General features: G+C 55.7%; 1 protein-coding gene across 1 annotated transcript in view; it reads right to left on the bottom strand.

The window, feature by feature from the left end:
* Positions 1-5,850: 5,850 nt before the first annotated feature.
* Positions 5,851-26,980, bottom strand: part of TRAPPC12 (trafficking protein particle complex subunit 12) — an 82,637-nt gene continuing 61,507 nt past the window's right edge. Inside the window, exons 7-12 of the mRNA XM_012763155.3 lie at positions 20,340-20,412; positions 17,147-17,220; positions 12,264-12,362; positions 7,167-7,267; positions 6,422-6,509; positions 5,851-6,210 (exon numbers count right to left, since the gene is read on the bottom strand). Of these exons, the coding sequence (XP_012618609.2) occupies positions 5,968-6,210; positions 6,422-6,509; positions 7,167-7,267; positions 12,264-12,362; positions 17,147-17,220; positions 20,340-20,412 (678 nt within the window). The 3' untranslated portion in view covers positions 5,851-5,967. The remainder of the gene's footprint in view (positions 6,211-6,421; positions 6,510-7,166; positions 7,268-12,263; positions 12,363-17,146; positions 17,221-20,339; positions 20,413-26,980) is intronic.

Genomic DNA, 26,980 nt, shown 5'->3' with positions numbered 1-26,980 from the left:
ACCTCAACTCTTGGGCTCAAGCAATCCTCCTGCCTCAGCCTCCCGAGTAGCTGGGACTACAGGCATGCGCCACCATGCCCGGCTAACTTATATGTATATATAATAGATATAGATATAATTATAGATATATTTAGTTGTCTGGCTAATTTCTATTTTTTTAGTAGACACGGGGTTTCGCTCTTGCTCAGGCTGGTCTCAAACTCCTGAGCTGAAATGATCCTCCTGCCTCGGCCTCCCAGAGTGCTGGGATTGCAGGCGTGAGCCCCCGCGCCCGGCCCTCAAGTGCATCCTCTTGTAGCGGCATCTGTGTTGCACTTACTGCTGCGGCATTTGTGACTGGGATATTGGCAAATGAGAACAACACAGGCTGTTGCACTTAGGTGCAGTGTCACACTGGTTCATGTGTTGGCATTTTAGAGAAACTTCGTTTCTTTCCTGCTGTGTTTCCACACCACAGGGAGCTCAGGCCAGCGGGTCCTCAATGGTTTGTAAGGTGTAGACACGGATCATCCAGGAAATTCCAGCCTTGCGCTTTCTTGATCCGGATTGAACATTTCGCCCTGATGAAGTCCCAGCCCCAGGACACTTCCCCTGTCGGAAGCGTGGCTTGTCGAGACTCCTTCCTTCCTGTGGTGTCCGCATCCCTGTTTGGTGGTGCCCACACTTCCCACGTGAACAGGCTCCTCTCGGGTTCCTGTTTCCCTCCCGCCATCATCTGTTCATGCTTCTCCCTGGTGTAGCGGGAGGAGCCGGGCGAGTGGGGCTGCACGGCGCCCTGGGAGGCGCTGCTGTGGCGCCGCAGCGTCCTCACACCCAACTGACAGTTCTGGACCCGCAATTTTAAAGCCCTAGGCCGGGCGCGGTGGCTCACGCCTGTAATCCCAGCACTCTGGGAGGCTGAGGCGGGAGGATCGCTCAAGGTCAGGAGTTCAAAACCAGCCTGAGCAAGAGTGAGACCCCGTCTCTACCACAGATAGAAAGAAATTAATTGGCCAACTAATATATATAGAGAAAAAGTTGGCCAGGCATGGTGGCGCATGCCTGTAGTCCCAGCTACTCGGGAGGCTGAGGCAGGAGGATCGCTTGAACCCAGGAGTTGGAGGTTGCTGTGAGCTAGGCTGACACCACGGCACTCTAGCCCAGCAACAGAGTGAGACTCTGTCTCAATAAAATAAAATAAAAAATAAAAAGTCCTGAGCTGACACCTTGCAGAAGTGAAGGAAGGGCAGCAGGCTGGTCGAGCTGGGGCTGAGCCAGGGAGAAGCGAGATTCACGGCGGCCACGTGTCTCGGTTTCTTTCCAGCCGCCCCGATCCTGGTTCCTTGTGCTCCGGACGTTACCTACAGACACGTCGCCTACTGTTTGGTTAAGAAAATGCAGCCACTAAATTCAGTTCGTGCATCACAATCATACTTTAAAATCTAATCATGTAGTCGATTGTTGGTCTTAGCAGAATGAGCTAGTTGCTTTGTTTACATACAGCGCTCACGTGGAACCCCACGTGTAGTTGCATGTGTCTGCTGTGGTCTAACAGATCCGTTCCAGAGGATTCCACGCTGGCCGCCTCTTGCCACTAACGCCACCGTGACCTGGTTTACGAAACATCCCCATCTCCCGTTGGCCAACAAAGCTGGTGGCAGTTCCTCCGAGAATTTGGAGAAATATTTGTTTATTGATAAGTGTCTACAAGCCAGACAGGTTTTTGCCTCCCTAGAAGTGGGTGCTTGAGCGCAGTGTGGGTTTGCTCTTTGTTCAAGGAGGTAAGGACTTACCAGTGGAAGCGCAAACCGCGCTGCCGTGGGCACAGGGCTGTCGATTTGCTGGTTCAAAGGAAATCACACCAATTCCAGATGAATGGAGGTGCATGCTCGCGCCGGTTGAGCACGTGCGTGTGTGCACGTGTGTGCATGTATGTGTGTGTATGCACGCGTGGGCTTTCCATGCGCTCTCTGGAGAGCCCAGGTGAGGCTGACGATGAGTGTGGGCTGTGAAGGTTGCACCTGGGGTTCCTTGGACTCTCCCTGCGAGCTCCTCTGGCAGGAGCGGACGGCGCAGCCCCTGCAGACGTGTCCCTCGTCCCCAGTGAAGAATTACTAGTCCCTCGATGGGGCGTTTCACCCTAATTACACAGCGCAGTTTTCAGCCTCAGACACTTCATTTTCCTAATGCGGCTTTGACAGCTAAAGTGAAGCCCTTCTGCTTGTGGGAGGCTTGTCGGTTTTCAAAGAGCAAAGAGCAGGACCTCTGTCTGTGGACGGGAGCTCCGATGGTGCCGGTGCCTGTGAATTAGCAACTCCACAGCAAAACCTCTCCCCGAGCACAGAGGTCAAGGCGGGCCGGGCTCAGGTGGGACCTGTGAGGGACTCGCCAGTGTGAGGGTTTCCTGCATGTTTCCTGCTGCCCTGTGTTTGGCAGAAGTCAGCATTTAGAATGTTACATTCTGAAAAATAGTCATTTTTCTGAAAGCTGTTTTCATTTGGAAAGTATCTCATGCAAAAGTTTCTAGAAACCACAAATAATTTAATGATTTACACAATGAAAATTCTGTTCCCCAAATGGCTGTGCTGGGGACCGAGCCATCCGGGGAGCTGAGCTAACCAAGGCCCGAGTTCGTTCCACCAGCCAGGCGGGCTGCACAGGCCCCCCACTGCCTGGCCCCCCGGAAGGCCTGCCCCGTGGGCGCCACCAGTGAGGAGGGCCCCGGGCTGTAGGCGTCGCTTCCTCTGCTGCGGCTGCTCTGGCTGCCAGGAGCCCCCGCCCTGCACGGTTCATTCCTGGGGACAGCAGGTCGTCACCACGGACAGGTCGGCCCAGGTCCTTGGCCAGATGCGCTGTGACTGCTGGCCAGGCCCCGAGGAGGGCAGAGGAGGTGTCCCGGTGGGTCGGGGACAGGGTTAGGGTTAGGGTTAGCAAGGCTGCCCCCTTTGTCAGCCTGGCTCAGGCCCTGCTCGGCTGGGAGGACCTGCGGTACCCCCCCCCCCTGCAATCCTGGGAGCAGAGCCCCGCCTCCCAATCCCTCTGTGTTCTCTGGTTTCTGCCTTGGGAAGCTATTATTTTTTAATCCACTCAGTAAGGTCTGGGGTGCTGGAAGCGTCCGGGCAGGAGGACAGCACCCCAGGCTGGAGGGTCTCGGGGAAGGGCTGGCAGGGGGGAGGCCACGCCCCCCTCAAGCTAGTTGCTGGCGCTCGCGGCACAGGTAGTGAGGGGTCCTGAGTGGGGCGTCTTCCCTGCCAGGCCCGCTCTCCACCGAGACCCTTCCTCTGCCCTGTCGTTATTCAACAAGGCCCTCTCTCCTCCCTGTTCAAGGTGCTTGTGTTTATTTTGCACCAGCCTTTCAGAAAACCCTGCCTGCTCTGTAATCCACCTACAATTCCACCTGAGTCACGCAGCCTGGCAAGGGACAGATCGATGAAATCGGTGTGACTTGCTCCCGTGCCCCGCGCTCTCCAGCCTGCCTGCCGCCGATCAGTCCTGATGGCTTCCTGGCGCCGGCTGTATCCATTGCAGGGGGACACGGTGGGGGGGGGTCCCAAGGACACAAGAACGTCACTGGCAGGCCGGGGGCCAGGGGCTCACTCTCTGGGGGCCTGTCCCCGGCAGGGCTTGGGACCAGCGGCCACACATGGTGGCACCACAGGGCTCACGCGCACAGCGTGTTTCAAGATGCAGGCCCGCCCTTTGTCACCCATGCGTGCTGAGGGCCTGGGTGCCTGGCGGAACGAGCGTGGGCGTGGGGTGCGGGCTGAGCCCGAGGCCAGGTCTGTGTCTGCTGCACGGGGCCCCAGGAAGGCTGAGGCCAGGCGGACGCGCGGCCCAGGGGAGCGCCCCGCATGGAGCAGGAGCGAGCGGTCTGTGTGAGTCCGTGCCGCCCGGGCAGCGTTGGATGTGGGTGCCTCCTTCTCCTGCCTGCCGTCCACACCTGGGCCGGGCCCCTCTCACTGCGCAAGTCAGGTGGACGTGGAGGCCGGGCAGGGCCTGGGCAGGGGCCACACCCACCTCCCTGCAGGGCCGAGCCGGGGGCTCTGAAGTTTGCCGGAGGACGGCGGACACTGGAGACACAGTTTCTGAGCCGGGACCCAGGGAGGAGGGTGCTCAGTCCAAGCTGCCCATGATGCGCTCACAGGCCGGACGAGCGACCGCCCGTGCCTGGAGCCCCGGGGCCCTGGCGTGCTAACCAAGAGCACGTGGCCAGCCCTCACGGCGGGGCCAGGGCTGCGCTGGGGAGGGTCGGTGTAGCCCACTCGGCGCCCGCGCGAGGCCTGGCTGGCGCTGCTGGATGTTCAGGCTCCGCGGTGCCGGAGAGCGGCGTTCCCACAGCCTTGGCCCATCACAGCCCGATGAGCGTCCTGATTTCCTAGCTGGAGTAGTAACATACGCCCTGTGACGGGTAACCATTCGCTCTACTTGGCCACAGAAAAGATTTCAGGGATGCATTTATTTAATAAAGGGAAACCGAGCGTAAACTAGATAAAGTTGTAACTGTTATCCCAGACATGCTGGACATTCGTAGCCACGTCTTCCTCTCCTGTCTTCAAGAACTTGCCGAGAGATGAGGCAAACAATGATGCCCTCACCCCCAGGCCAGCTCCCCCAGGCCCCTCACCGCCCTGGCCAGTCTCGGGCTGGCAGAACTGGTTTTGCTGGGCAATGTCCTCTGTTTTTATGCACAACTGACCTGGGGGCAGGTGCTGTCACCCCCTGGCAATGCCGGTTCCCTCTGCAGTGGTTTCTCTCTGCAGTGCGCTGCCAGGGTTGAGCAGAGGAAAGGACCTGTCACTCATTCCTGCAGCCAGATTTGAAGGAAAACCCTCAAAGTGAAGGGCTTTACATGACATCAGCTTTTTGGGATTTTTATAATTAAAAGTTAATTTTTCTCTCCTTTTGAAGAGAAAGATTTTAAAACCTGCTTGTTGTTCAATGGTCCTTTTGGCTGTGTCATCTCTTTCTTTTCCAATTTTGATGTGCAGTTATACCATATTTCAACAAATGGGTTGAGACTGCCTAGCAGATATTGTATTTGTATGTTTCTACTTTATTAAAAGAATAAAGCTGTGCTTTGCACAATAGATGTTTATATTATAGTGTTTAAAATGAATTATATTTAAAAATGTATTAGAAAAGCTAGATATTCAAAGCACCTTTGCCAGAGTTCTTTAATTAATTGAAGAAATTTTCAGGTATTTTACCTTTTTTAAAAGCAAGGATAAGTATGTGAATATTAAAGCAAATGTCCTGACTTTCAGGCATGAAAGAATATATAAGTACTGTGCACCGGGCTGGAGAACGCCTCCGGCCCCCCTGCCCGTCCGTACAGTGAATGATCTCTGTTTCATCACGCACACGAGCTCCCGTCCTGCCCACTCTGTGTGGCACTCGGGGCCCGGGAGAGAGGCTCACGCCGTCACACCCACCGCCGGGCACCAAGGTGCTTGGCATCGGGCTGAGAAGGAACCGCTGAGTAACACTGGTGCATTCAGTTTGGGGGGTGGGAGAGGAAGCGAGAGGAAGAGGAGGGTGATCTACACCTAAAATTCCTCTTCCATTATTTATAAATCCTGCAAAACATTCAGGCATGTGGCGAGAAGGGCTCACACTACACGTCCTCCGCCTTTCTCTGAGCATGCTCAGAATGAATAAACCAACCAGGCCAGTCTCCCGGAACAAACCCAACGGCCAGTGTGTGCCCTGGACTTCCTGTGCCCACAGCCCCATTCCGCCCGTGTGATCAGCCTGTCATGCCCGCGGCAGACAGCAGCAGAGCCTCGGGGCTGGAGCGGCTGGACTGCAACAGACTGCCAGACGGTCTGGGCCTGGGCGGGGCTCAGGATCAAGAAGACACACTCCTAGACACCCGTGGAGGATGTTTTATTGAATCCCCCAGAGTTGCACGAATACATTAGCTCTATGTACACAGTTTACAAAGATCCGGGTGGTTCTGGAAGGCAGCGGCGCCGTGGCTGGGAGCAGCTACGCCAGCTTGAGGCACTGCGTGTTGAAGCTGTCCCCCTCCCTGCTGGCCACGGCCTCGAGCAGGCCCTGCTTCTTCTGCATGCTGCGCGAGGACTCCAGCTCGTACATGGTGGTCAGGTTGAAGAGCACGCTCTCGTGCAGGTAGTGCCCGGGGTCCCGCTGCACCAGCGCCTCCAGCTGGCGCAGGGAGTCCTTGAGCTTGCCCAGGTACAGCAGGCACACGGCCGCGTTGTTGTTGGCCTAGGGGAGGGCACAGCCCGGGGTCACACAGGATCGGCAGCCGCCCGCCCACCCTGCCGGGTCCCCTCCCCCCACCCCAAGCACCGGGCCGCGCAAAGCCAGTGGACCTCGGGGAGGCCGCAGGGCCGCCCCAGATGCGTTCGGCACGTTTCGTGCGCCTGCGACACGCAGGAGGCGGAAGATGCTGTGGTTGCTCTGCGCGGGCCCTTACCACGGCGTTGCCGGGCTCCAGCCTCAGGACCTCCGTGAAGAACCTGTGGGCTTCCGCGAAGTTGTTCTGCCCGAGGTGGAGGAAGGCTCTGCAACACACGCGACACGGGAGCGGTTACGGGCGCAGGGTGCCGGTGCACACGCAAAACCAACGACAGCACACGCGACCTCTGCCTGGGGCTGTGGCTCCCGGGGCGGCCGCCTGCGCTCCAGACGCAGGCTGTGACGCGCTCCTGCCCGAACGCACCGAGTGTTCCGCCCGCAAATCACACCGCCCGAGTTTGCATTCGTGTAGGCAAAGAAACTGCACCTAACGTTCCTCCCTGCCACTCTCACGCCTGCGTGCACGCTGTACCCGGGGCGAGGCCTCCTGTTGGCGACACACGCACACAAGGCTGCACGGTGTCGCACTCCGCTTTACCCAGGGAAGCCACTCGCGGAACAGCAAAACACACGCGTGCCAATCGGCTGGGGCACGGAGGCAGTGAGCATTTATGCAGGCTTGCACTGAAAGTGGGGACAACACAAGCAGTACTTTGAAGAACAGAGCGGAAAAAATCAGTTTTTGTGAGTAGAAGAACAACACTGAAATTCAAGAAAATGCCCGTGTACTTCTTGGGTCTCTCGATTCTGAGAGACAGCGCGGGAAGAGGCACAAAGAGGGACGTTTTCTCCAGATCAGTAAGTAGAGCTTAAACTCTCTGGGGAAATTTGATAAAATATACATTTAGTTTCAAAATATTTACCTGTTCATTAAAACCATTATTTTCCCCTGTGGTCCATCCAGTTTCTGTGTCACTTTCTCAACTTCTTGAAAATACTTCTCAGCTGTTTTTATGTCTCCAATCTGCTTTGACAAAATTATTTAGTGAGTTTATTTCACAAATTAGATGTAAGTCCACGCCCACATAGTTTCCTAATATCATGTTATTATATGAAGACACAAATGTGTGGGGCAGGAGAATACACCAGTTTTAATCATTAGTGATCAGTAATCATTACTTTTTGTAAAAAGGCAAGAGACATTTAGGATAAATGCCAACGTTCTGCACGTCAGAGATCTGTTGTTAGCGTACACGCCTTCTTTACAAGTCTTACAGCTTAGTAACTTGTACCCTTTGAAATGAATTCTGGCATAGCATTAAGTAAAATACAAATAAAACGAATGGTAATAAAATAATAAAAAACCTTAAAATTTTGGCAGACTACGAGCAGGCCTCAAGTCAGTTTTGTTGGTTATTTGTGCCTAGTAAATTGGTAGCTGTCACCAGATTTGCAAATTTCAAAGTGATATTTTGACCAAGTGATACAGCATTCTACTGTAACAGAACAAAACCACGAACCCACTCTCTCGCACATGTAAGAAAACCCACCAGCTCCCCGGATCACACTAAGCCGACAGGGCTGGTGGCCCAGGGTGCCAGCGGACCCGCCGTCCCCTGCCGCCGTCCCTGCAGAAGCGAAGCCTGGCTGTGAAAAGGCAGGTTCGGGTTTTCTTTTGCCGACGGAAGCAGAGGGAAGGAAATAAATGATCTAAGGCTTACAATGAAAAAGTATATAAAAAATACAGGGAAAAAATCCAATGTCAAAAGCCTCGGACACAAGGCCTTCGCGTCCCAGGGTCCAGCTCTGCATCACCACGTCCTCTGTCACACCACACGCCAGGGGACCAGGGGGACGTGTGCTGCTCACACCAAGGGCAGGAGAGCCCTGGCGACCAGGGACTGCGCAGTGCTGGTTAACTTCCCTCCTGCCTTCCACGGCAAGCCCCTGTCGGCTGCAGCCCAAGTCTGCAGAGTTCTCACAGGGCTGGCTGGGAGACGGCTCACGGGAATCGCGTGTCTGCGTGTCCTGCAGGCAGGGCACAGCCTGGGAAGCTAGGACGCAGCCCTCCGGGGCAAAGGGCAGACGTGCTGATCGGCCAGTACCAAGGACTTAGGTTTTCCAAGTCCAGAACTGCTCTCCAGTAGCAGAACCCATCCCAAGTACCCTGGAACTACCCTGAGGAACTGGGGCTCAGTGTTTGGTGAAAAAAGTGACACTCCGGCTATCCTGCTGTTGCTGTCATAAACCCCCTTTGTCTCTGACCCAGGAATCTCACATCTTTTGCTGCGTTCGTGACAATGGCAGCTAACTTCATAGCTCACAAGTAGGATAAAACCGCAGACTCTTCACAGCTGACGACGAAACCCCCCTTTATAAAACCAATAAAAGGCTGTAAGGTGGGAACAGTCGTGGGGCCTGAACCGTGCGAGGTGTACGCACGGCTAAAGCGCACAGACAGGTGTGTGTCTTGTGTCCCCCGGCCGTGTCCCCAGCTGGCTTTCCCACGACTGCTCGCTGCCCAGGAGTCACAGAGCTGATGGTCGTGAAGACGCTCGGCCTTCTTCATCGCTGCCGTGGATGGCATCACCCTGGTGACACCTAGGGCTGGCCTCTGAGACGTCTTCTGGACCCTGCGTGCAGGTGCACCCACTCACCAGCCAGACCAGTGGCCCAAGGAACCAACGCAGCTGGTCTTGCGGCCCGGGGACAGACCCAGCACGAGCAGACGCTTTCTGCCTCCCGAGCCTACGAGTCATCCCCAGCCGTCAGCAGGTCCCATTCCCAGCCCTCTGCCCGACAGACTGTCCTTAGAAACCCTTTCTCCCAAAGTCCCGCCTCCTCGCGTGGGGCCTGCGAGGTTAGCCCCGTCTCCGCTGTCACCCCGCCGTCTCAGCGTGTTGGCTCCCCCTGAGTGGCGGGCAACGAACCTGGTGAGGTCGTGATGACGACACTGTCCCGCAAAGGAAAACACCACACGGGGAAGAAGAAAAACAAAACAAAATGAAACATGCAGAGAAAACGCCCACAAAGAGAAGCAGAACGGCGTCTATCCATTGCTTCCCTCCGCCCACGCGGTCTGAGGCAGTCCGCAGTCTTCTGCTGCAGACTTCTCACTCCTGATCGACTGAAAAGAAACCAAAGCCACTGTGGGTTCAACAGCGTGGCCCTCAGCTTAAACATCTGAATTTACTGCAATGAGTTCATGGTAATTAAAATCCTGTTTAACAGGACAATGTTTCATATTCACCTGGAGATTATTATAGCTAATAACCAAGATTTAATAATAATCAAGTTTTATTGAGCGCTTGGGACTGTGCTGAGTGCTTCAAACACAGCTCATCTGACTCTGGGACAACCTGTGATGCCAATATGATTGCTACCTTCATTTTCTAGATGAAGAAAATGAGGTTCTCAAGGGTCGGGCAATTTTTGCAGGTCACATGGCGAACACCTAACACCTGGGACTCAAAACCCAGGTCTGCTCAACTCCCAGACCACACGCCGACCCTGCACCACGAGGTCTCATAGGTCAACAGAAACAATTCTGGGGGGAAGATAACAGAGAAATTTTGGTATATTCTTTGCCGCCCACTGATTATCTGATGATTTGAAAGCAAGTTTACATCTTCAGAATTATTAAGACGTAATTGGGATTTAAAATCCTACCGATTTCTGAGAGTTAGAAGCAGCTGAGAAGAATTAAACAATATAAAAAGGCAATTATAAGTTTTACAAAATGCCTAGAAAATAAATCAATAAAACACTAGTTATTTAAAAAACAAACAGGTATCAAAACTAATCAAGAAAAAGAAAGCACAAACATAATTAGAAATGCAAAAGGGGGAGCCACCCCTGGTAGGAAAGAAATCGAAATCATTACAAAAGCGGACTGTATTTTACTTTATGCAAATACATGTGAAAACAGGACCAAATAGGTGATTTTCTAGAAAAGTCTAAATTACCCAAATTGTTCCCAGAAACAGAGAGCGGAAACCTCAGGCACAGAACAACACTGGGGCAGATCAGCAACAACAATAAATTATGAGAAATGCTCCGCGGCGCCCCGAGAGCTCGGCATAGGCAGTTCCTAGGTGCATTATTCAAACCTTCAGGAGTAGATAATTATTCAAAATTTTCCACGGAACAAAAGAAGGAACACTTGTTACTTTGATGAAGACAGAAAACACACCATATGCTTTTGGGATGTTGCTCACGCACACACACAGACCCGGGGACCGATTTCACTTACAAACTGCGCCAGTGTGGGCTGGGTGCCTGCGTGGGGCGTCAGCCTACCGGCTCTGTCCTGGGAGCGGCAGACCCCGAGCGCGGGCGGAAAGGGGCAGTGCGCTCCACGGGGCCCGGCCCAGCGGGGCGGGCTCTTCCTCCCCTCCGCAGCCCAGCCGCCTGGATCCCTGAATTACCACGTGGAAGGGAGCTGCCCCCAGAGAGGCCCCAGCCTGCGGCCTGCACGGCGGGAGGCAGCGTGTGGCTCAGACAGGGGACCCTGCGGGCTGCTCCCCCCGCCGTCTGGCCTTCGCGGTTCCGTCGGCGGCGGGGACAGCCGCACGCAGCCCCTCCACCTGTCCTCCACTGCCACGGTGCCGGGCTCTTCGGCGTCTCGGCCGCACTGAAGCCCTTACAGACTGACCATGGCCATTTAAAAATTTTTTTCTTTTTAAAATTTGAAATATTTGTCTCTTTTAAATATTCATTTCCTTAGGCCCATCCGTGTACTTGTGTATCAATGGCCATTTTAACACGTCCCCAGCCCGGGAAGTCCTACAGGCTGCAGCCGCCCGCTGCCCGATGGGAGGATGGGGGAAGTGAGTTTTCCCCGCGGTGCGGGCATCAGATGACTCCAAACACACGCAAAGACAGCACCGCTACTTCAGCAGCTGCAGCAGGTGCCAGATCACGTTAAATGTACAGTCAGCTAAGATCCCAGCCACGTGCTGTGACCTCTCCCGTGGGTGGCTAGGTGTCTCCAGCACCCCCGAGGACAGACGAGGAGGTGACGCTCAGGCTTGGTGTCCTGCCCGTCACACAGAGGGAGGCGCCAAGGCTGGTCGGCTCTGAGTGCACGCTCCTTGGTGGCCCTGCTGCGTCCTCCAGCACAGGGCATTCCGTGACACTTCGTGACCGGGCCCCTCGTGTCCCGGGAAGGACTCAGACGAGGCCTCGCTTGTCGGCTTGTCCCTCTCCGACCCAGCCTGACTTAACCACTCTGAGACTCGGTTCGCTGGCCTGCGCGACAGTGGGTCTCGCCAGTGGGGTGAGCAGCCCTGCGTGGCGCCTGAGTCGTGGCCAGCGGGCGTGCTCTCCCCGCACTGGGAGCTGTCCCTCCATCGCTCCTGCGTTCCCTGCCCACGGTTGGCAGTCGCCTCAGAAGCCCCAGGAGATGAGGGTGAGGGGCGAGGCTGCCTTGTGCTGGCCCACAAGGGGGACTGGCAGAGATGAGGCAGGGACCTTCCTGCCACCAGATATTCCAGGGAAACGCGTTCTTGGCTCTAAAGAGGGTCCTGCCCCAGCCTTCCGGCCACTGAGGCCTCCGCGCAGTCCGGACTGTCCTCAGCCCAGCACACACTGTAGTCCTAGATCTCTTTCCCACGAACACCAGCGAGCGGCTGTGTTATCAACCACGTTGAAATAAAATTCTGTGTGGTTTGGTCATTCTTGCTCAACTGCAACGGGAGGGAGTCCGCAGTGGCCCCTGTCAGTGCCCCTCCCTCGAGGACCCCTGCGCTCGCCCTCCGCAGGGCCGGGACTGAACACACGTCCCCCGCACCACTGCGGGGGCCGGACCTTCTCTCCGCACGTGCGTTTGCACTGGGGTATTATTATTCTCCACACCGTTTCGCATATTTACAAAATGAAGACTAAACGATCACCCACGCAAGCAAAGCACCCCCAGCGCGAGTCCTCTGCTCCCCCTGCACCACAACCCGCCTGCCCCCCCTCCCCCCCGCCCCCCCCCCCCCCCCCCGTGGCTCCCGCGTGCGCCGCGGCGCAGGTACCTGCAGGGAGATGCGGCCGATGCCGCTGAGCAGCTGCGGCTCCTGCTCCGGGCAGCACTGGATGACGGCGTGGTACGCCTGCACCGCCAGCACGTAGTCCTGCGGGGGGCCAGAAAGCACTCTCAGAGTCGCACACGCAGAAGGGCGCACGGGCACACACACGTCTGCCCGCAGAGGACACGCTGCCTCTGCGCCACGGGAAACGGGGCAGCAGCCGGGGCGCCTCCCGCAGAACCTCGCCGGGCTCTGCGCTCCGTGTGGGCGCAGCGTGGAGACGCTCCGCCTGGCTCCGCGGGTCCTGGGGCTCTGGTCGCTTACCTCAGGCCTGACTCTGCCCTAGCGACAACTGCATGGGAACAGTTTGAAAGCCTCTGCCAGCTGCCCTGCTTGGCGCCCGCACCTGCACGTCTCACCGGGCCTCTGCGGCACACCTCCACGCTGCCCCGCGGCCCCTCCTCCCTCCTGGGGGGGAGGGCAAGGGCGAGGCCCTGGCCACCGTCTCACTGTCCACCTGTTGTTGTGGGCGGTGCGGGGTGCATGAGAGCTCCGGAGACCACGTAACAAAGGCAGCCTCAGTCACGTGTTCCAGGGGTGAGGAAGTCAGTCTCAGAGAGGAGTCCTGCCACAGGCACGGGGGACACAGTGGTCAGCCCGTCTCAAGCGCCTAACACACTGGTGTCCTCTGCAGAGTGACGGTGACCACACGACACTCACCGAGCAAGCCCCGGGAGGCAGGCACTGTGCTCGGAACTTCCCCGCCCATTGTGCGGGATGACAGCACACCAGCGGCAATAAATGGGGCCCCCAGTGGGGTTTTCTTCTGACTTACTCCGCGTAAAACCCCAGAAGGTGCCTTTACTTTTTATTCTTCCACATTTTCGATTTCCTCCAGACTGGGACTGCAGTTACCAGTTTGCTAATAGGGACGTTATGAAGAAAGACGACAAGGGAAACTCCAGTTTGGCAGGAACAAAATGTAGAGACTCTGTCTCCACTCCAGTACCTTCAAGCACAGCTTGTTAAAACTAATTTCAGGCCGGTGGTGGTGGCTCACGCCTGTAATCCTAGCACTCTGGGAGGCCGAGGCGGGCGGACTGGAGGCCAAGGCAGGCAGATTGCTCGAGGTCAGGAGTTCGAAGCTAGCCTGAGCAAGAGCAAGACCCCGTCTCTATAAATAGAGACCCCTGTCTTTCTATAAATAGAAATTAATTGGCCAGCTAATATATATAGAAAAAATCAGCTGAGCATGGTGGTGCATGCCTGTAGTCCCAGCTACTCGGGAGGCTGAGGCAGCAGGATTGCTTGAGCCCAGGAGTTTGAGGTTGCTGTGAGCTAGGCTGATGCCACAGCACTCACTCTAGCCTGGGCAACAAAGGGATACTCTGTCTCAAAAAACCACAAAAAACAAAAAACCAATTTCATTCAAGGCCAGATGCTCCGGAGCCAGAGAGCACGTGCCTTGCTTTCCCTTCCCACGACTTCTTGCTGCCCGTCGCTGCTGACTGGCTGGGCTGTCCCGCCTCTAGTTGTGCGAGCACTCGCGTGAGCGTGCGCGGACAGGCCCGGGCCCTTGGGGGCGCTGAGGCTGCAGCTGGGCCTGCCGCCAGGGCTGGGTCATGCTCGGGGAAGTGTGGGGAAGCGGCCTGGCTTTTGACGGGGGCAGTGTCACCACCTGGGAACTGGCCGCTCTCACCCAACACACACGCCTACCTGGTTTCAGGTGAACCAAAGGCAGGCTTTGGCTTTCTTGTTATTAGCCCTGCAGCGTCACTGGGTCACGCCTGTGCCTCACTCCCACCCTAACGACGCTGCTGGCACCAGACAACCAGGGTGGCAGTGTGGGGGGCTGCGGCGCCCACTCCTAGCGGGCAGTGCCCAGGGCTGCGTCACCACCTTCACGACTCTGTGTCAGTGCCCGGGGCCAGGGGCCAAGGTTTCTGAAGATCTGATTCAGCAAAGGAGAGGTTTTAAAAAACCAAACAAGGATCCTTGATGGGAGAAGTTACTCTGAAACACTGTCCTCCCAGGAGCGCACCTCTGGGCAGATGCACAGGCTGGGGGCCCCTAAGAAGGCCGACTCTGGGCTGATGGGCAGCCGCTCCCGCAAGGCCACCCCTCGGGGCAGGCAGGACAGGACGTCTGTTCGGGAGCCGGCTGCAGCCTGGGGAATGGATTCTGGCACTTTTCAAGGAGCCTGTCATCAAATAAACCAGATGAGGGTTTAAGATTGTGTCACAGAGCTTCTTTATGTTGATTATTATTTAATAAAATTGTTTATTCACTGAAGATGGAGGAAATACAGCCCCTTTAAGGGAAAATGGCTAAAAGCAGCTCTTCAGAGACAGCTTAATCTACTCTCCAGATTATACGTATTTGACTTTGCAAAGGACACGAATGACTTGCTTCCAGGGACAAACCTACTTCAGCTCAATCTTCACCCTTTTCTTTCAGCAGCCACGCTTGCTCAGTGGCTGTGAAACTAGATTTACAACCGTTCTGCAACCAGAAAGGCCTGTGCAGTGCAATTTAAGCAAGAAGAAAGGTGGTTCATGCAGTTGCACGCTCCTTTCAATGCTCCTTTCAAAGAGCTGAGAAGCCACAGCAGGTGACACAGAGTGGGGAGGTGGGGACCCCGGGAGGGAAGGCCCCTGGGGAGGCACCTGAGGCAAGGGGCATGTGCACCTGGGGGGGGGGTCTGTCCGTGTGGGACCCTTGAGCCTAAGGAGAGGAAGCAAACCTTAAAAAGTGGGAAAGGTGAAAATTTTAAAGCTTTGTAATACACTTGACCATGCCTTACAGTATATTAGGCAGATATTCAGAGCTGGAATGTATGAATAAATTTCTCATAATTAAAAGGTTAAATTAATATTTATTTCACTAGTAATAACAACGTTATTCAAAATAATTAAATGGCTGATTAAATAACTCATTGTTAGTCCATAATTTAATTAACACGACACCCCATGTAGTAAGACCACACACTCCTGCAATATCAGGTATGGTCACTAGATGGCACCAGAACGCATGTGCTTCAATCTGCCTTAATTGCACAATTTTTCCACTCCTTTTTTAAACTCATGAAAATGAAAGATTAAGCTAAACTTTCATATTAAATTACATCCATTGTAGAAGTATTTTTGAAACACAATAATATGTTATGTACTGAGTCCCAACAATATAGGTGGAAGACTTACATTTGGTGCCTGCTGTTATTACTACTACAACAAAGGAAAGCATTTTTATTCCATAATTTTCTATTAATGTGTCTTAAAAAAGCAAATAAAAACCTGTGAGTGGAACAGGTAACTTTCCTCCCTGAGGAGTTCTAGCCCCATGATTAATGAGATGTCAGTCCTATGAATTTATAATTTGTTCCTTGTTTCTTTGCATAGAATGTTCTGGCAAGCCAGGGGCTTTCAGGTGGGCCACTGTGGATTGCCAGGCCACTAGGTGGGGTGTCAGGGTTGGCCGCAGCAGCACTGGGAGAGCGGCCTGTTCTGGAGGCAGAATGCATGGGGGTGCTCTGGGGCTGAGTTACTGCCAAAGCCTCCCCCCCCATCTGAGGAGCGCCCGCCCGGGTCAGGGGCGAGTGGGGGCCGCTCCTCACTCTTCTCGGAGGGCGAGCCCTGCAGAACTCAGGGAGGAGGCGGCAGGGGCGGGGGATGGAAGGTGAGGACAGCGACCACAGTGACCCTGCAGGCAGCTGGCCTCGGCAGGGATGTCTCAGACATAGCACAAAGGAACGAACCTGTTCGAGCCAAGACAGGGAACTGACGAGCTGTAATTTCCATACCCAGCATGCTGAAGGGGACAGGGCAGCGTGTGAATGTGAGAGCTGGGAGGCATCGCACGGGTCTCGGTTCTGGGCCCTCATTCTAAGGGAGGAGGCCCAGGCTTGCAGATGTGCGAGGCTGCCTGTGTCAAGGTCACTTGCTACCGAGCATGGACGGGGCGCTGTGACTCCACACCCACACCCTGCCTGCCGGAGCGGTGCCCAGGGACACGGCCACCCCCAGGGCTGCTGCGGGCCCACTACAGAAGAGGGCTGCCCCTTCCGGGCTGAGCGCAGAGCCCTGGGAGCACGCTGTTCTGCCTGGCGCAGCGCTGCTCTGCCGAGCTAGAATCAAGCTCAGCAATGACCTTGGGCAGCGTGCACGGCGGGCGGGTGTGGGAGGAATTATGATCTCGGTCTCAGAATAGCCCAGAGGATGTGGAGAGCGCTGCTCTGGGGCGTCTGCTGCTAATTGATTCCAGACAGCAGCTCTCGGTGCCCGCGGCATCTGCAGCGCGGCGCTCGGCCGCAGGGAGCCCGATGCCCAGGGCGGGAGGTGGGCCAGGCGCGGGCGCGTCTCAGACAAAGAGCGGAGCGGAAGCGCCGCAGCAGGCTGGGAGGGCCGGGCACAGAACAGACTGGAAAGCACTTGACTGACAGCCTCGGTTCGGCGCCTGGATTTTTAAGCTGTTTCCTCCGGGGGCTGAAAGCTCTGGGGTGAAGCCCTAAGAAGCAGGTCTTGTGGGAAGGCCCGTCTCCAGATGCTGCGAGCATCAATCATAAAACCAACCTGAGATGAAAAGGAAAACCCCCTCCACAAAGGCAGGGAGAACAAAGGACACCTCTTCGGGATGGAACGCAGAGAAAGAAAAACGGGGGCAAGCAACGATTTTAATGAATTGATTCAGACCCATGTTTTAACAGTTAGAGCTGATGATGTAAATTCCACATTCTGTTGGAATTTCCTTCAGGAGAAAGGGAAGTAAATCTGGCTCCGGAGTGCGTCACTGGACCCCCCCCCCCACAGACCTGCGCAAGGCCGCGTCCCTGTGTGCTAAGCCCTCGCGCCTCCCGCCAGCCTCAACCGGGCCGCCCCTGCGGACCAGCGTACCTTCATCAGGAGCAGGCAGTTGGCCATGGAGTACGTCACCCGGCCCAGCCGCGACCTCCACAGCTGCACGGACGCTGCAAAGCAAGGGCGGCCTGTGAGTGCTCTGCGAGCCCCCTCGTCACCGCCCGGGGGTCAGCCTGGGACGCTCCCAGTGCTGCAAGCTGCGCCGTGACACGGCAACAGCGCGCACAGGGGGACCACCGGTGCAGGCTCTGGGAAGAGACCGCGTGCGTACGCGGGACAGCAAGGAAAGCCAGGAGGGCGACGGCTCGGCTTCCGCCCAGGCAAAGGACCAAAAGCTCCAACCGGAGCCATGTTTCCATGGGACCCCAAGAAAAGCAGCAAATCTGACATAAATGACCACCCTCTGCCAGCAGCTGTGGCTCGGCCAGCCGGGAAGGCCCAGAGTGGCTGCCGGCTGCAGGGCGGGGGAGAAGCGGGTTCGCGGAGGAGCACCACACCCGGGTGTGAGACCCAAGCGGGGACTCTGCTCCAGTTACCTGTGACCTTGGGCAAGGGACCAACCTCCTCAAGGCCTTGGCTCCTTAATCTTTCTGAAGGAGCCAATTCCTGTCCTATCTCCTTTACGGGGCTTTGTGAGGATTAGCCACGACAGTGGGCGAAAAAGTGCTACTAAAAGGGCGAAGTCGGCCGGGCGCTGTGGCTCACGCCTGTAATCCTAGCTCTTGGGAGGCCGAGGAGGGCGGATTGCTCAAGGTCAGGAGTTCAAAACCAGCCTGAGCAAGAGCGAGACCCCGTCTCTACTATAAATAGAAAGAAATTAATTGGCCAACTGATATATATATATAAAATTAGCCGGGCATGGTGGCACATGCCTGTAGTCCCAGCTACTCGGGAGGCTGAGGCAGAAGGATCACTCGAGCCCAGGAGTTTGAGGTTGCTGTGAGCTAGGCTGACGCCACAGCACTCACTCTAGCCTGGACAACAAAGCGAGACTCTGTCTCAAAAAAAAAAAAAATAAATAAATAAATAAAAGGGCGAAGTGCTTTTCAGCTGTCAGGCAGGACGACAGTGCAGGGTCAAAGCTGCCTTCTGGGCTGGCTGCATGGCGGTGGCGTGTCACCCCACACCTTCCACGGGGCTGCACGCTGCCCTGCCCCCACACCTTCCACGGGGCCGCACGCTGCCCTGCCTGCGTGGCATCTGCTGCCACGGGTAGCAGCCGACCGTGGCCTGAGCCCGGCCTGGCCTGCCCTCTCCTGCATCCGGTGGTCGCCACCCGTCTCTGTGGACTCTGTGGGGTCTGCAGAGGTCCCCCAGGAGCTGCTGTGGGTGACAGGAGGGCTGAGCAGCGGCTCTTCTGTCTATGCCTGGGACGGCTGGGAGGGCCGGTGCGGGACTGAGCTGCTCTTAAACCCCCTATTCCTGACCCGCCCGCCTCCTGAAGCTTGCCTTCCATGGCTGCACCTCAACTGTGAGGTGACAGTCACCTAGAGATTGTGTGTATTCTTGGAGGGCTTAGGAGTATACAAAAAACTTAATTGCTAGAATTAAAAACAACTCGCTTTGCCTTTCAGCAATGAAAAGTACATTAGCTGCTTGTATTCCCCTTATAACATTATTTTTGTGAAAGAAAAATTTTGAACAATCTTTTCTTAATGAATGTAAAATTTGGATTGTCTCAACGAACTGCAGATCTATTTTGATTATTTCTGCAGATTCCTCTGCAGCCCTAAATCTTCCCCTATTCTCTTTGTAAATCTGATGATCTGTGTGACTTTCTGTTAGATTTTTAGGAACTGCTCTCTGATGTCTAATAACTGTGTCCTCATCCCATCAAAACAACAGGCCCCTGAGAGCAAAGTGGCCGAGGTGCCAGAAATGCTGGAGAATGGGACGTCCCCGCGCACGGCAACTGTCTCCTGCAGGCCGTGTTAACTTATTCATGATCAAGTTACAGGAGAGACAGTGCGCACCTGTACACACATGCACACACCCCACACGACACACATGCACACCACACACTCCCAAACTGGGTAGTTACGGGTTTCTTACACATAGGACACACGATTTAAGCATAAACGGGGCCTAGGGCAGGGGGTCCCGGCAGGCCAGCACCTCCCCTGCCTCACGTGCACCCTCCCCACTCCCCGACGGGAGCAGCGGACCCGACTCCTGGCCTGGACCTCTCACTGGTGTCCACCCAGGTCCTCTCCTCTCCTGCTTCTGGCTCGAGTCCCCTCAGAGCTGGCTGCAGAGGGAAACCCCAGCTTGCCAGCGCAGCCCCACCAGCCTGAAGCTCTTGAGAAGCCCCCTCATGTCAGGCCTGCAGAGAAGGAGACGGCTGTCCCTGGACTCAGGAGTGCAGGTGGAGCAGGACAGACGCTGTGGAGGCAGAGGCCGGCAGCCAGCCGGGGGAGTGCTGCCCAGCAATGCGGGAGCGAGGACAGGGGCAGGGCCGCGCCGGGAAACAGGAGTTCAGCCTTGCTGCTGCACAGCACACACCTGCACTCCACACACTCCACACCCCAGCACACACCTGCACTCCACACACTCCACACCCCAGCACACACCTGCACTCCACACACTCTACACCCCAGCACACACCTGCACTCCACACACTCCACACCCCAGCACACACCTGCACTCCACACACTCCACACCCCAGCACACACCTGCACTCCACACACCGGCACTCCATACACTTGTACTCCATACGCTGTACACGCCACACACCTGCACTCCACACACTGCAGTCAGAACATTCTTCTCATAGAGCAAATCTGCTAGTGTCAGCCCCCCACGCCCCTGGGTGAAACAGCCCGGCACCCTCAGCCTGGCCTCCCAGCCTCTGCGTGCAGCACCCACCTTCCTCTCCGGCTTCTCCTGCAATAGCCCCTCGAGCCTCCGTCCCCAGCCTCCGCACAACCGCACAGGGGGGCCTCCCCAGTGCCCTGCCGCCGGGCAGACCCCTCCTGAGTGTGGAATGTCACCTGGGTGTGTACGATTGTGTGGTGAAGCTGCATCTTCTTCCCTGAGAGCGGGCTCAGGCCTGACTCTGTCCATCGCACCCAAGAGCACCAACCACAGTGCTTGGCTCACCCAGGACAGGAGTGCGTGCCTGTGTGCGTGTGTGCGTGGGTGCGTGCGTGCGTGTGAGCGCTGAGAGGAAGAACAAAGCCTGCGGGCACCAACAGACGGCCGCCTGCTTGGCTGCGTGTGGCCTGCTCACCTTGTCTGTTCTCCGGAGTCATGTTGCTCATGCTGCCGTCCTCAGCCAAGCCGCGCTCCAAATTGGCCAGGATCTGCAATCATGTCAAACGAGAATGACAAGACCATGGAAGTCAAACTTGCGCCCTAGACTTTGTCGTAATGTGTTCTTGGTATAGAAAATTTCTCTGCATGAAAACAGCCTGTCAAGGGATGTTCCCAGGGGCACGTTTCCCACATCGCTGATCAGTGCCACGAGGGCTGATGGAAAGTGGATGGGCACTCTGCCCCCAGGCAATGGTGGGATTGGGGTTCGTGGCGCTCATAAAGCATCTCAGACATCGTACGTAGGACACGTTTGTTTCTATTTAGAAAAGCATCAAGTATGTTACAAGCAAGAATGATGATTTACTTTTGTGAAAATATCAGTCTTATTTCTCCAGGGCAAAGCAAAGTGCTGTGGCATTTTCCTTTCCTTTTTTTTTTTTTTTTGAGACAGGGTTTCACTTTGTCACCCAGGCTAGAGTGCAGTGGCATCACTGTAGCTCACAGCAACCTTAACTCCTGGGCTCAAGGGATCCTCCTGTTTCAGTCTCCCCAGTAGCTGGGACTACAAGCACAGGAAACCACTAGGCCCGACTAATTTTTCTATTTTTGGTAGAGATGGGGTCTTGAGCTTGCTTGGGCTGGTCTCGAACTCCTGAGCTCAAGTGATCCTCCTGCCTCGGCCTCCCAGAGTCCTAGGATCACAGGCGTGAGCCACCGTGCCCGGCCCTGTTGGCCTTTTTAATGTATCAAATAAATTAGGTGCAACCATCACTTGCATAGTTTTTATTGTGTGGTCAGTAACATGATTGCTTCTTCTGTGTTTTGGTTTTCTCTGAAATTAAAGCTGTTGTAATTTGGGTAGAAAATTCGCTTTCTCTGAGGGCAGGCATAGGGAAAAAAAGTCCTAAGTGTGAAGACTGTTTGCCAGGGAGAAAAATGCAGAAATGTTACGTGAAAGAAGGTGACATCGCAGCCATGAGCCTTTGGGAAAAGATCTTGCACTTGGTGGGTCATCTTGCCAATCACCGGGTCCCCAAATGGCCCATGCCCACTCCAGGAGGCGAGGGTACTGCCCGGGGGGAAGCTACTGTGGACATCCGGCCAGCCGGTCTACGTGGCTGGGGCACCAGGGGCGGGGCTGTCTCCTCACCTGCGAGAGCCCTGAATTTGCTGTGAACAGAAAGGGTTTTTCCCTCCTGATGGCTATCTTTGTCACCTTAATGCTTCAGAGGACACTTGTGCGGCTCAAGATTGTGACCTTGGAAAGAGTCTAGTGGGTTTAAACCAGGTCAAACGACACTGTTCAGCGAGTCTGTCTTCTGAAGAATAATCATAAACACAGAAACTGACTGAAAGAGAGTCTTGGCGATACCACGGAATCAAATCCCCGCAGGCTAGCGGCGCACGGGGAGAGGCAAGGGGGAAAGCCGTGCACGAGAACTGGACCTGGCGCCACCCTGCCCGGGAGCCCGGGAGCCCCTGCAGACTCCAGCGGGCCGGGTTCCACGGGCCAGGCGTAGCGCACTGACAGAGCAAAGCCAAGCACGACAGGCGGGAAGGCTTTTGCCTGGGCTTGAGACAATCCGGACTGCTCAGGCAGAGTGTAGATGGTCGAGGTGGGATCTGAGCCTGCCCCTCTCGCCTCCACACTGCAGTCAGCACCACACACCAAGGCCACAGAGGGTGACCTCCCGTGTGGACGGGGCGGGAAGCTGTGGCAGTGCCCGGCTGGGAGGGAAGACCCCCGCCGTGGGTGTGGCGGTCTCAGCCTGGGCTGCACGGGCAGGCCGCAGCTCCTGGTTGCTGGGAGGAGTGGGGTCCCGTAGAGCGGCCGCAGGAGCACCGCCCGCAGCCGAGGCACCAGAGCCAGGCAAGCAGAGGGGAGAGGCTCCCTCTGCCCGGGGCTGCCTTGCAGGTCAGGCCCTGCGGCTGCGTCTTCTCCGGGGAGTCCTGCCCGCCTCCCAGGTCGACCTGCACAGCTGGGGAAGGTCTGCGGGTGCGGGACGGAGACCCCGAGCACCTGCAGCCCTTGCTCTACATGGAAAAGCGTGAGTGCAGGGACCTGGGTCACTGGCGTGCTTCGGCCGCGGAGGGTGGGACAGCTGGAGAAGACACCCACCGCAGACTCGCAGACACCGTGGCTATGACTCGCTGATCCTCAGTGACGGTTTTTCATTTCTAGGGCGCATTATGCAATGGTGCCAATTAACAGGTCCCAGTGTGACTCGGAAGGGACTCCTCGAATGGACTGAGCAAACAGTCGCTCCCAGTGAGTAGCTTTTATCACTGTCTATCTGGAGACAGTTGTCTGGCTTTATACAGTAACAGCACGTTGATTTACAAAAGGTTATTTCTGTAAAGGAAAGTGACAGACACTCCCAACTCAAAGCTTGAATTATTTAGGAAATGCAGATATTGCAAGAAGAGCCTGAAAGTGTTTAGTTAGCAAGTGTGGTATGCTTGTCATTTCCTCCCTGCTTCCTTCTGCCCTGGACAAAGGGACCAGAGTCCAAGTCTAAAGCAGACACCAATTAGTCCCGTGTGCACTTCCCAGCACAAAGGCGCGGCGCACCGGCCCAGCTCGTCCTGGAAGATGCTCTGGGAAGGAGAGGCATGTTTTCAAGCCTGGGTGGCAGAACGACACCACACGGGATCTAGGTGCACAGATGGCTGCTATTCCCACTTTATTTGGTACGAAGCCCCAAAGACCAAGTTGTTTCTTTCAGCTCCACCCGATTTAGATAAAAAGGACATCACGACCCAGGTGAATGTGCCAGCCGCAGTGCCCGGCTGTCTGGGCCGAGTGGGCCTGACCCGCAGCTGTGAAGACCTGCCCGTGTCTTCCATCAGGGTGTGGCTCCGTGGGGCCACCCCTCGCCCCAGAGGCTTCCTGCACCTGGCACGGCTGGCCGCCATGCTGCTCGCCGATGGACGGCTACACACTCCCGAGGACAGCGGTGACTGCAGGTGACCAGTGCGGGGTAAGGAAGGAGGCACTGGGTGGGGTACCTGTCTCTGCCCAAGACCCAGCACCACAGCCGGCTTCCAGAGCACGAAGACAAAGGCCCCGGGGCTCAGAGGTGTGCACCGCAGGGGTGGGGATGGGTGGCTTCTATGTTCAGCTTGCAATTTAAAAGAAAATGGAAAAGACACAAAATCTGTGTTTTTAAAACAAAATCCCACCAACAGAATAATGGCTTTTAATGCTGTAGAGACGGCCGAGGCTAAGGCCTTACTGACCCGTGGCGGGAGGCTGCAGAAGCAAGCCAGGGTGTCGTGTTCAGAAAGGAGCCTGGGCACTCGAGTGTGGGGCACAGTGCCATGGGGTCCCTGGTCGGGTGTCCGGCGTCCACTGTGATCATACAGACACCTGCGCGGCAGCTTCTGTGTGTGGGGCACCGGTCCAAGTGCCCCACAAATGTCCTTCAATCCTGCAACGACCCTAGGAGTACGTCCTGCTCTCACACTGTCACACAGATGGGGAGACTGAGGCAGGAGGAGCCGGCACTCACACCAGCGCATCTGTGCTCTCCCTGGCAGCTGCGAAGGGGAGGACAGAGCTCTGGGGTCCACGTCCAGGACGTGGGTGTGGAGTAGACGGGGCAGGAAGGTGGCGAGGGAGGGGAAGATGCAGGAATGGTGCCTGTGCTCCTGGCTGGAGCACAGCTCACCTGCTCAGGGGGACAGAGCGCTGGGTGGTTTCTAGGGTTACAAGTCTCAGCAGTGGGACGCATGAGGACACCATGGGCAGGAGCAGGGAAGAGCAGAGCTGGGCTTGGTGACCCAGACCTTCTGTCTGTGAGTGTGTGTGAGTACGAATCTGAGTACGACTGGGAGTGAGTGTGAGCACGAATCTGCAGAAAGGGCCATGCGTTGCAGACGTCCTCCTGCACGTCACCCGTGAGCTGTCCCTGACTGGCTCTAGATGGGTCGGGAGCTCTGCGGAGCTGCCTGGCATCGGCCTTCGGCGTAGGCAGGGCTCAAGAAATGGTGTGCACTACTGGGAACTGCACGTTTCACAGATGTGGGCACGTTATGGTTTCAAAGCACAAACAGTATCTGTTTAATCACAGAAATACGCCTGTGGAGGAGGCACCATCACACCCATCTGCAGGCGTGCCTTCGTGCTTGCTATGTGCAGAGCAAAGTGGGACAGTAGCAAGAACAGAGATGTCGGACATCCAGGGACGCAGGTTCAAGGTCAGACTGGCCTTAAGCTAACTTCTCCGAATTTCTATTTCTTTAGTTTCCTATTTTCACATGCCCATATTACAGATTATGGAGCTCCAGCAAGAATATACTTCAAGTATTTTTCACTGTGGTTTCTCTTTCACCCTTATCCGTGTAATAAACGGTGAAAGGCTTAGATCTGTGTGACGTGGGAGCAACGAGATCAGTGCTGCACTGACTGCCAAATATTAAGTGGATGTCTGAGACTTCCGGGAGCGTCCACGGCAGCTGAGGGTGCCTCAGAGGAGGGTGAGACCAGCGAGCTGTGCTGGGCTCTGGCAGCCACCTGCCTCGCAGCCTCACAGAATAGTAGCCGGCACCAGCGGCCAAACGCCCAGGCCTGCACCTTGCAGGGTTAAGTGGTGCCTGGACCCTCAGGAAGGGACTGGGTGGGGGGACTGGCTTTTTTCCTGAAGAGTAAAAAGGGGCCTGTGCGTCCCGAGGCGTGAGAGACCTGAGCCGACTGGCCAAGGTGTGGTGGATGAAAACACTCCCCATGTTCTTGAACACTCCTCAAAATTTGGAGCCTCATTTCCATCCCCTTGCATGTGGGCTGGACTTAGCAACTCTCTTCCAACAAACTGAATCAGCCTTCCAATGACGCCACCCCATGGCGTCCGGACTGCGGCCTCGAGAGACGCCCTGAGCCAGAACCACCTTGAAGCTGCTGCAGACCCAAGACCCACAGACGCAGTGCGACCACAAATCACCGCTGCTGTAAGCCACAGGGTTCTGGAGTCATTTGTTAGGCAGCGATAGATAATTAGCACACAGGTAAATCAAAGCTACCAGGCACTTTTTATTTAAGGCTTCCCATGAGAAGCAGTGCATGAAGGTCAATGTACTCAATCACTCTGGAGGTTTAGTTTTTTCAACTTGTAAATTTTGCAATGGGTTCCTCACTGGGCACCTTAGAAGGAGCTCATCTCGGGAAGCAGCTGCAGCTGTGAGAAGAAGCTGCGTGGCCTGAATGGGGAGGAGTAGGAGGAGATGACAGAGACTGTCCTGGACTCGGGTGGCCCTGTGTGGCGTGGAGGGGCTGACCAGTGTTGAGGGGCCACTGTCAGCCCTCCAGGGAGAATGCCCTGGGCTGGCTCTGGGAGGGATGGGCTTTGCTGAACAACGCAGACAGCTGTCAGCACCCGCCACGGTAGGGGAGGGAAGGTGCGTTATTCAAAATAGAAAACCTGGTTGTGTTTTGCCCAAAGAGAAAATTATAGGCCTTGAATGAATATCCCAGCTGTCTGACTCCATTTATAACCAATACCGTTTGATCTCAAATCCTATTTAGAAAAGCAATTTGTAACCTATTCACAGTTAAAGACCCAAATCCATGTTCTGAATTATATGCAGTTATCTGGGGAGGAGGTGGAGCAGGTGTTCTATCTAAGCAGGTATCTAACACCTTTGGTCTGGGCACTGCAGACGGAGAAGGCTGTCCCCTTGGTGGGCTGTTGGGGTTGTGGGGTTGGGGAGAGACAGGTTTAGGGAGCTGGTTTTATTCACCAGGCATCTGGTATCAGGCTGCTGAAAAGCTAGCGCTAATTCAAGAATCTGAAGACCTCCCAATGGTCAGACAGTCTACCCCAGAGAGCCTGGGATTCTCTGGGAGTCCGTGGACCTTCTCATCTCCACCAAGCCTCCCAGGGGACCTTTCAGAAAAGAGACTTTCCGAAGTGAAAAGAGGTTTCTTGGAGCTGCTCCAAGGCACTTAAAGAGCTATTAGATACTTGCCATGGACCAGGCCCAGTGTGGAGTCCCTTGCGTGTGCCACTAATCCGAGCCTCTCTGCAGCGCAGTGGTTGGTAACCTGCCCCATTTGCAGTCAGGAGGCGAGGCTGGCCCAGGCCGGGCAGCAGTCACACAGCTACGGGCTTGGGGTCAGACCAGAAAGGTTCCAGGCTGTCAGCCTGGCTGCAAAGCCACCCTCGTGAACACTGCCTTGGGTGGGTGGGGGGCAGTGTCCTTTGGGGCCTCCATGCCCTGAAAATATACTCTCTTTTTGCACTCAGATCTCAGATTGAGAGAATATACAGTGGCACAAAAAATGAGGCAAAGAATGCAGAATTTAAGACCTTTTTACCACATCAAAGGCTTGCTTTTCTTTGCACCATCTTGATGCACAGGGCTGGGTCATCTGCCGGCTGCGTGGCCTTGAGGTTCACTTCCGGGGCATCAGATTTAGTACTGGGTTGGAGCTGCTGCATGGCACCATTGGGCGTCCCCAAGTCCATGGCTCTAGGTTTGCAATGACGCACTCTAGAGGGTTCTGAAGGTGTGAATTCCCACCGTGGGCTGGGTCACGATATCAGTCTTGCAAACCCCACGACAAGGGACGCCCACCCCGTTTGGCATCTTTGGCTTCCGAGTACAGCTGGGGTGTTA

Source organism: Microcebus murinus, chromosome 3 (assembly GCF_040939455.1).
Source record: "Microcebus murinus isolate Inina chromosome 3, M.murinus_Inina_mat1.0, whole genome shotgun sequence".
In the NCBI taxonomy this organism is placed as follows: domain Eukaryota; kingdom Metazoa; phylum Chordata; class Mammalia; order Primates; family Cheirogaleidae; genus Microcebus; species Microcebus murinus.
This window is presented reverse-complemented; position numbering and strand designations above follow the sequence as displayed.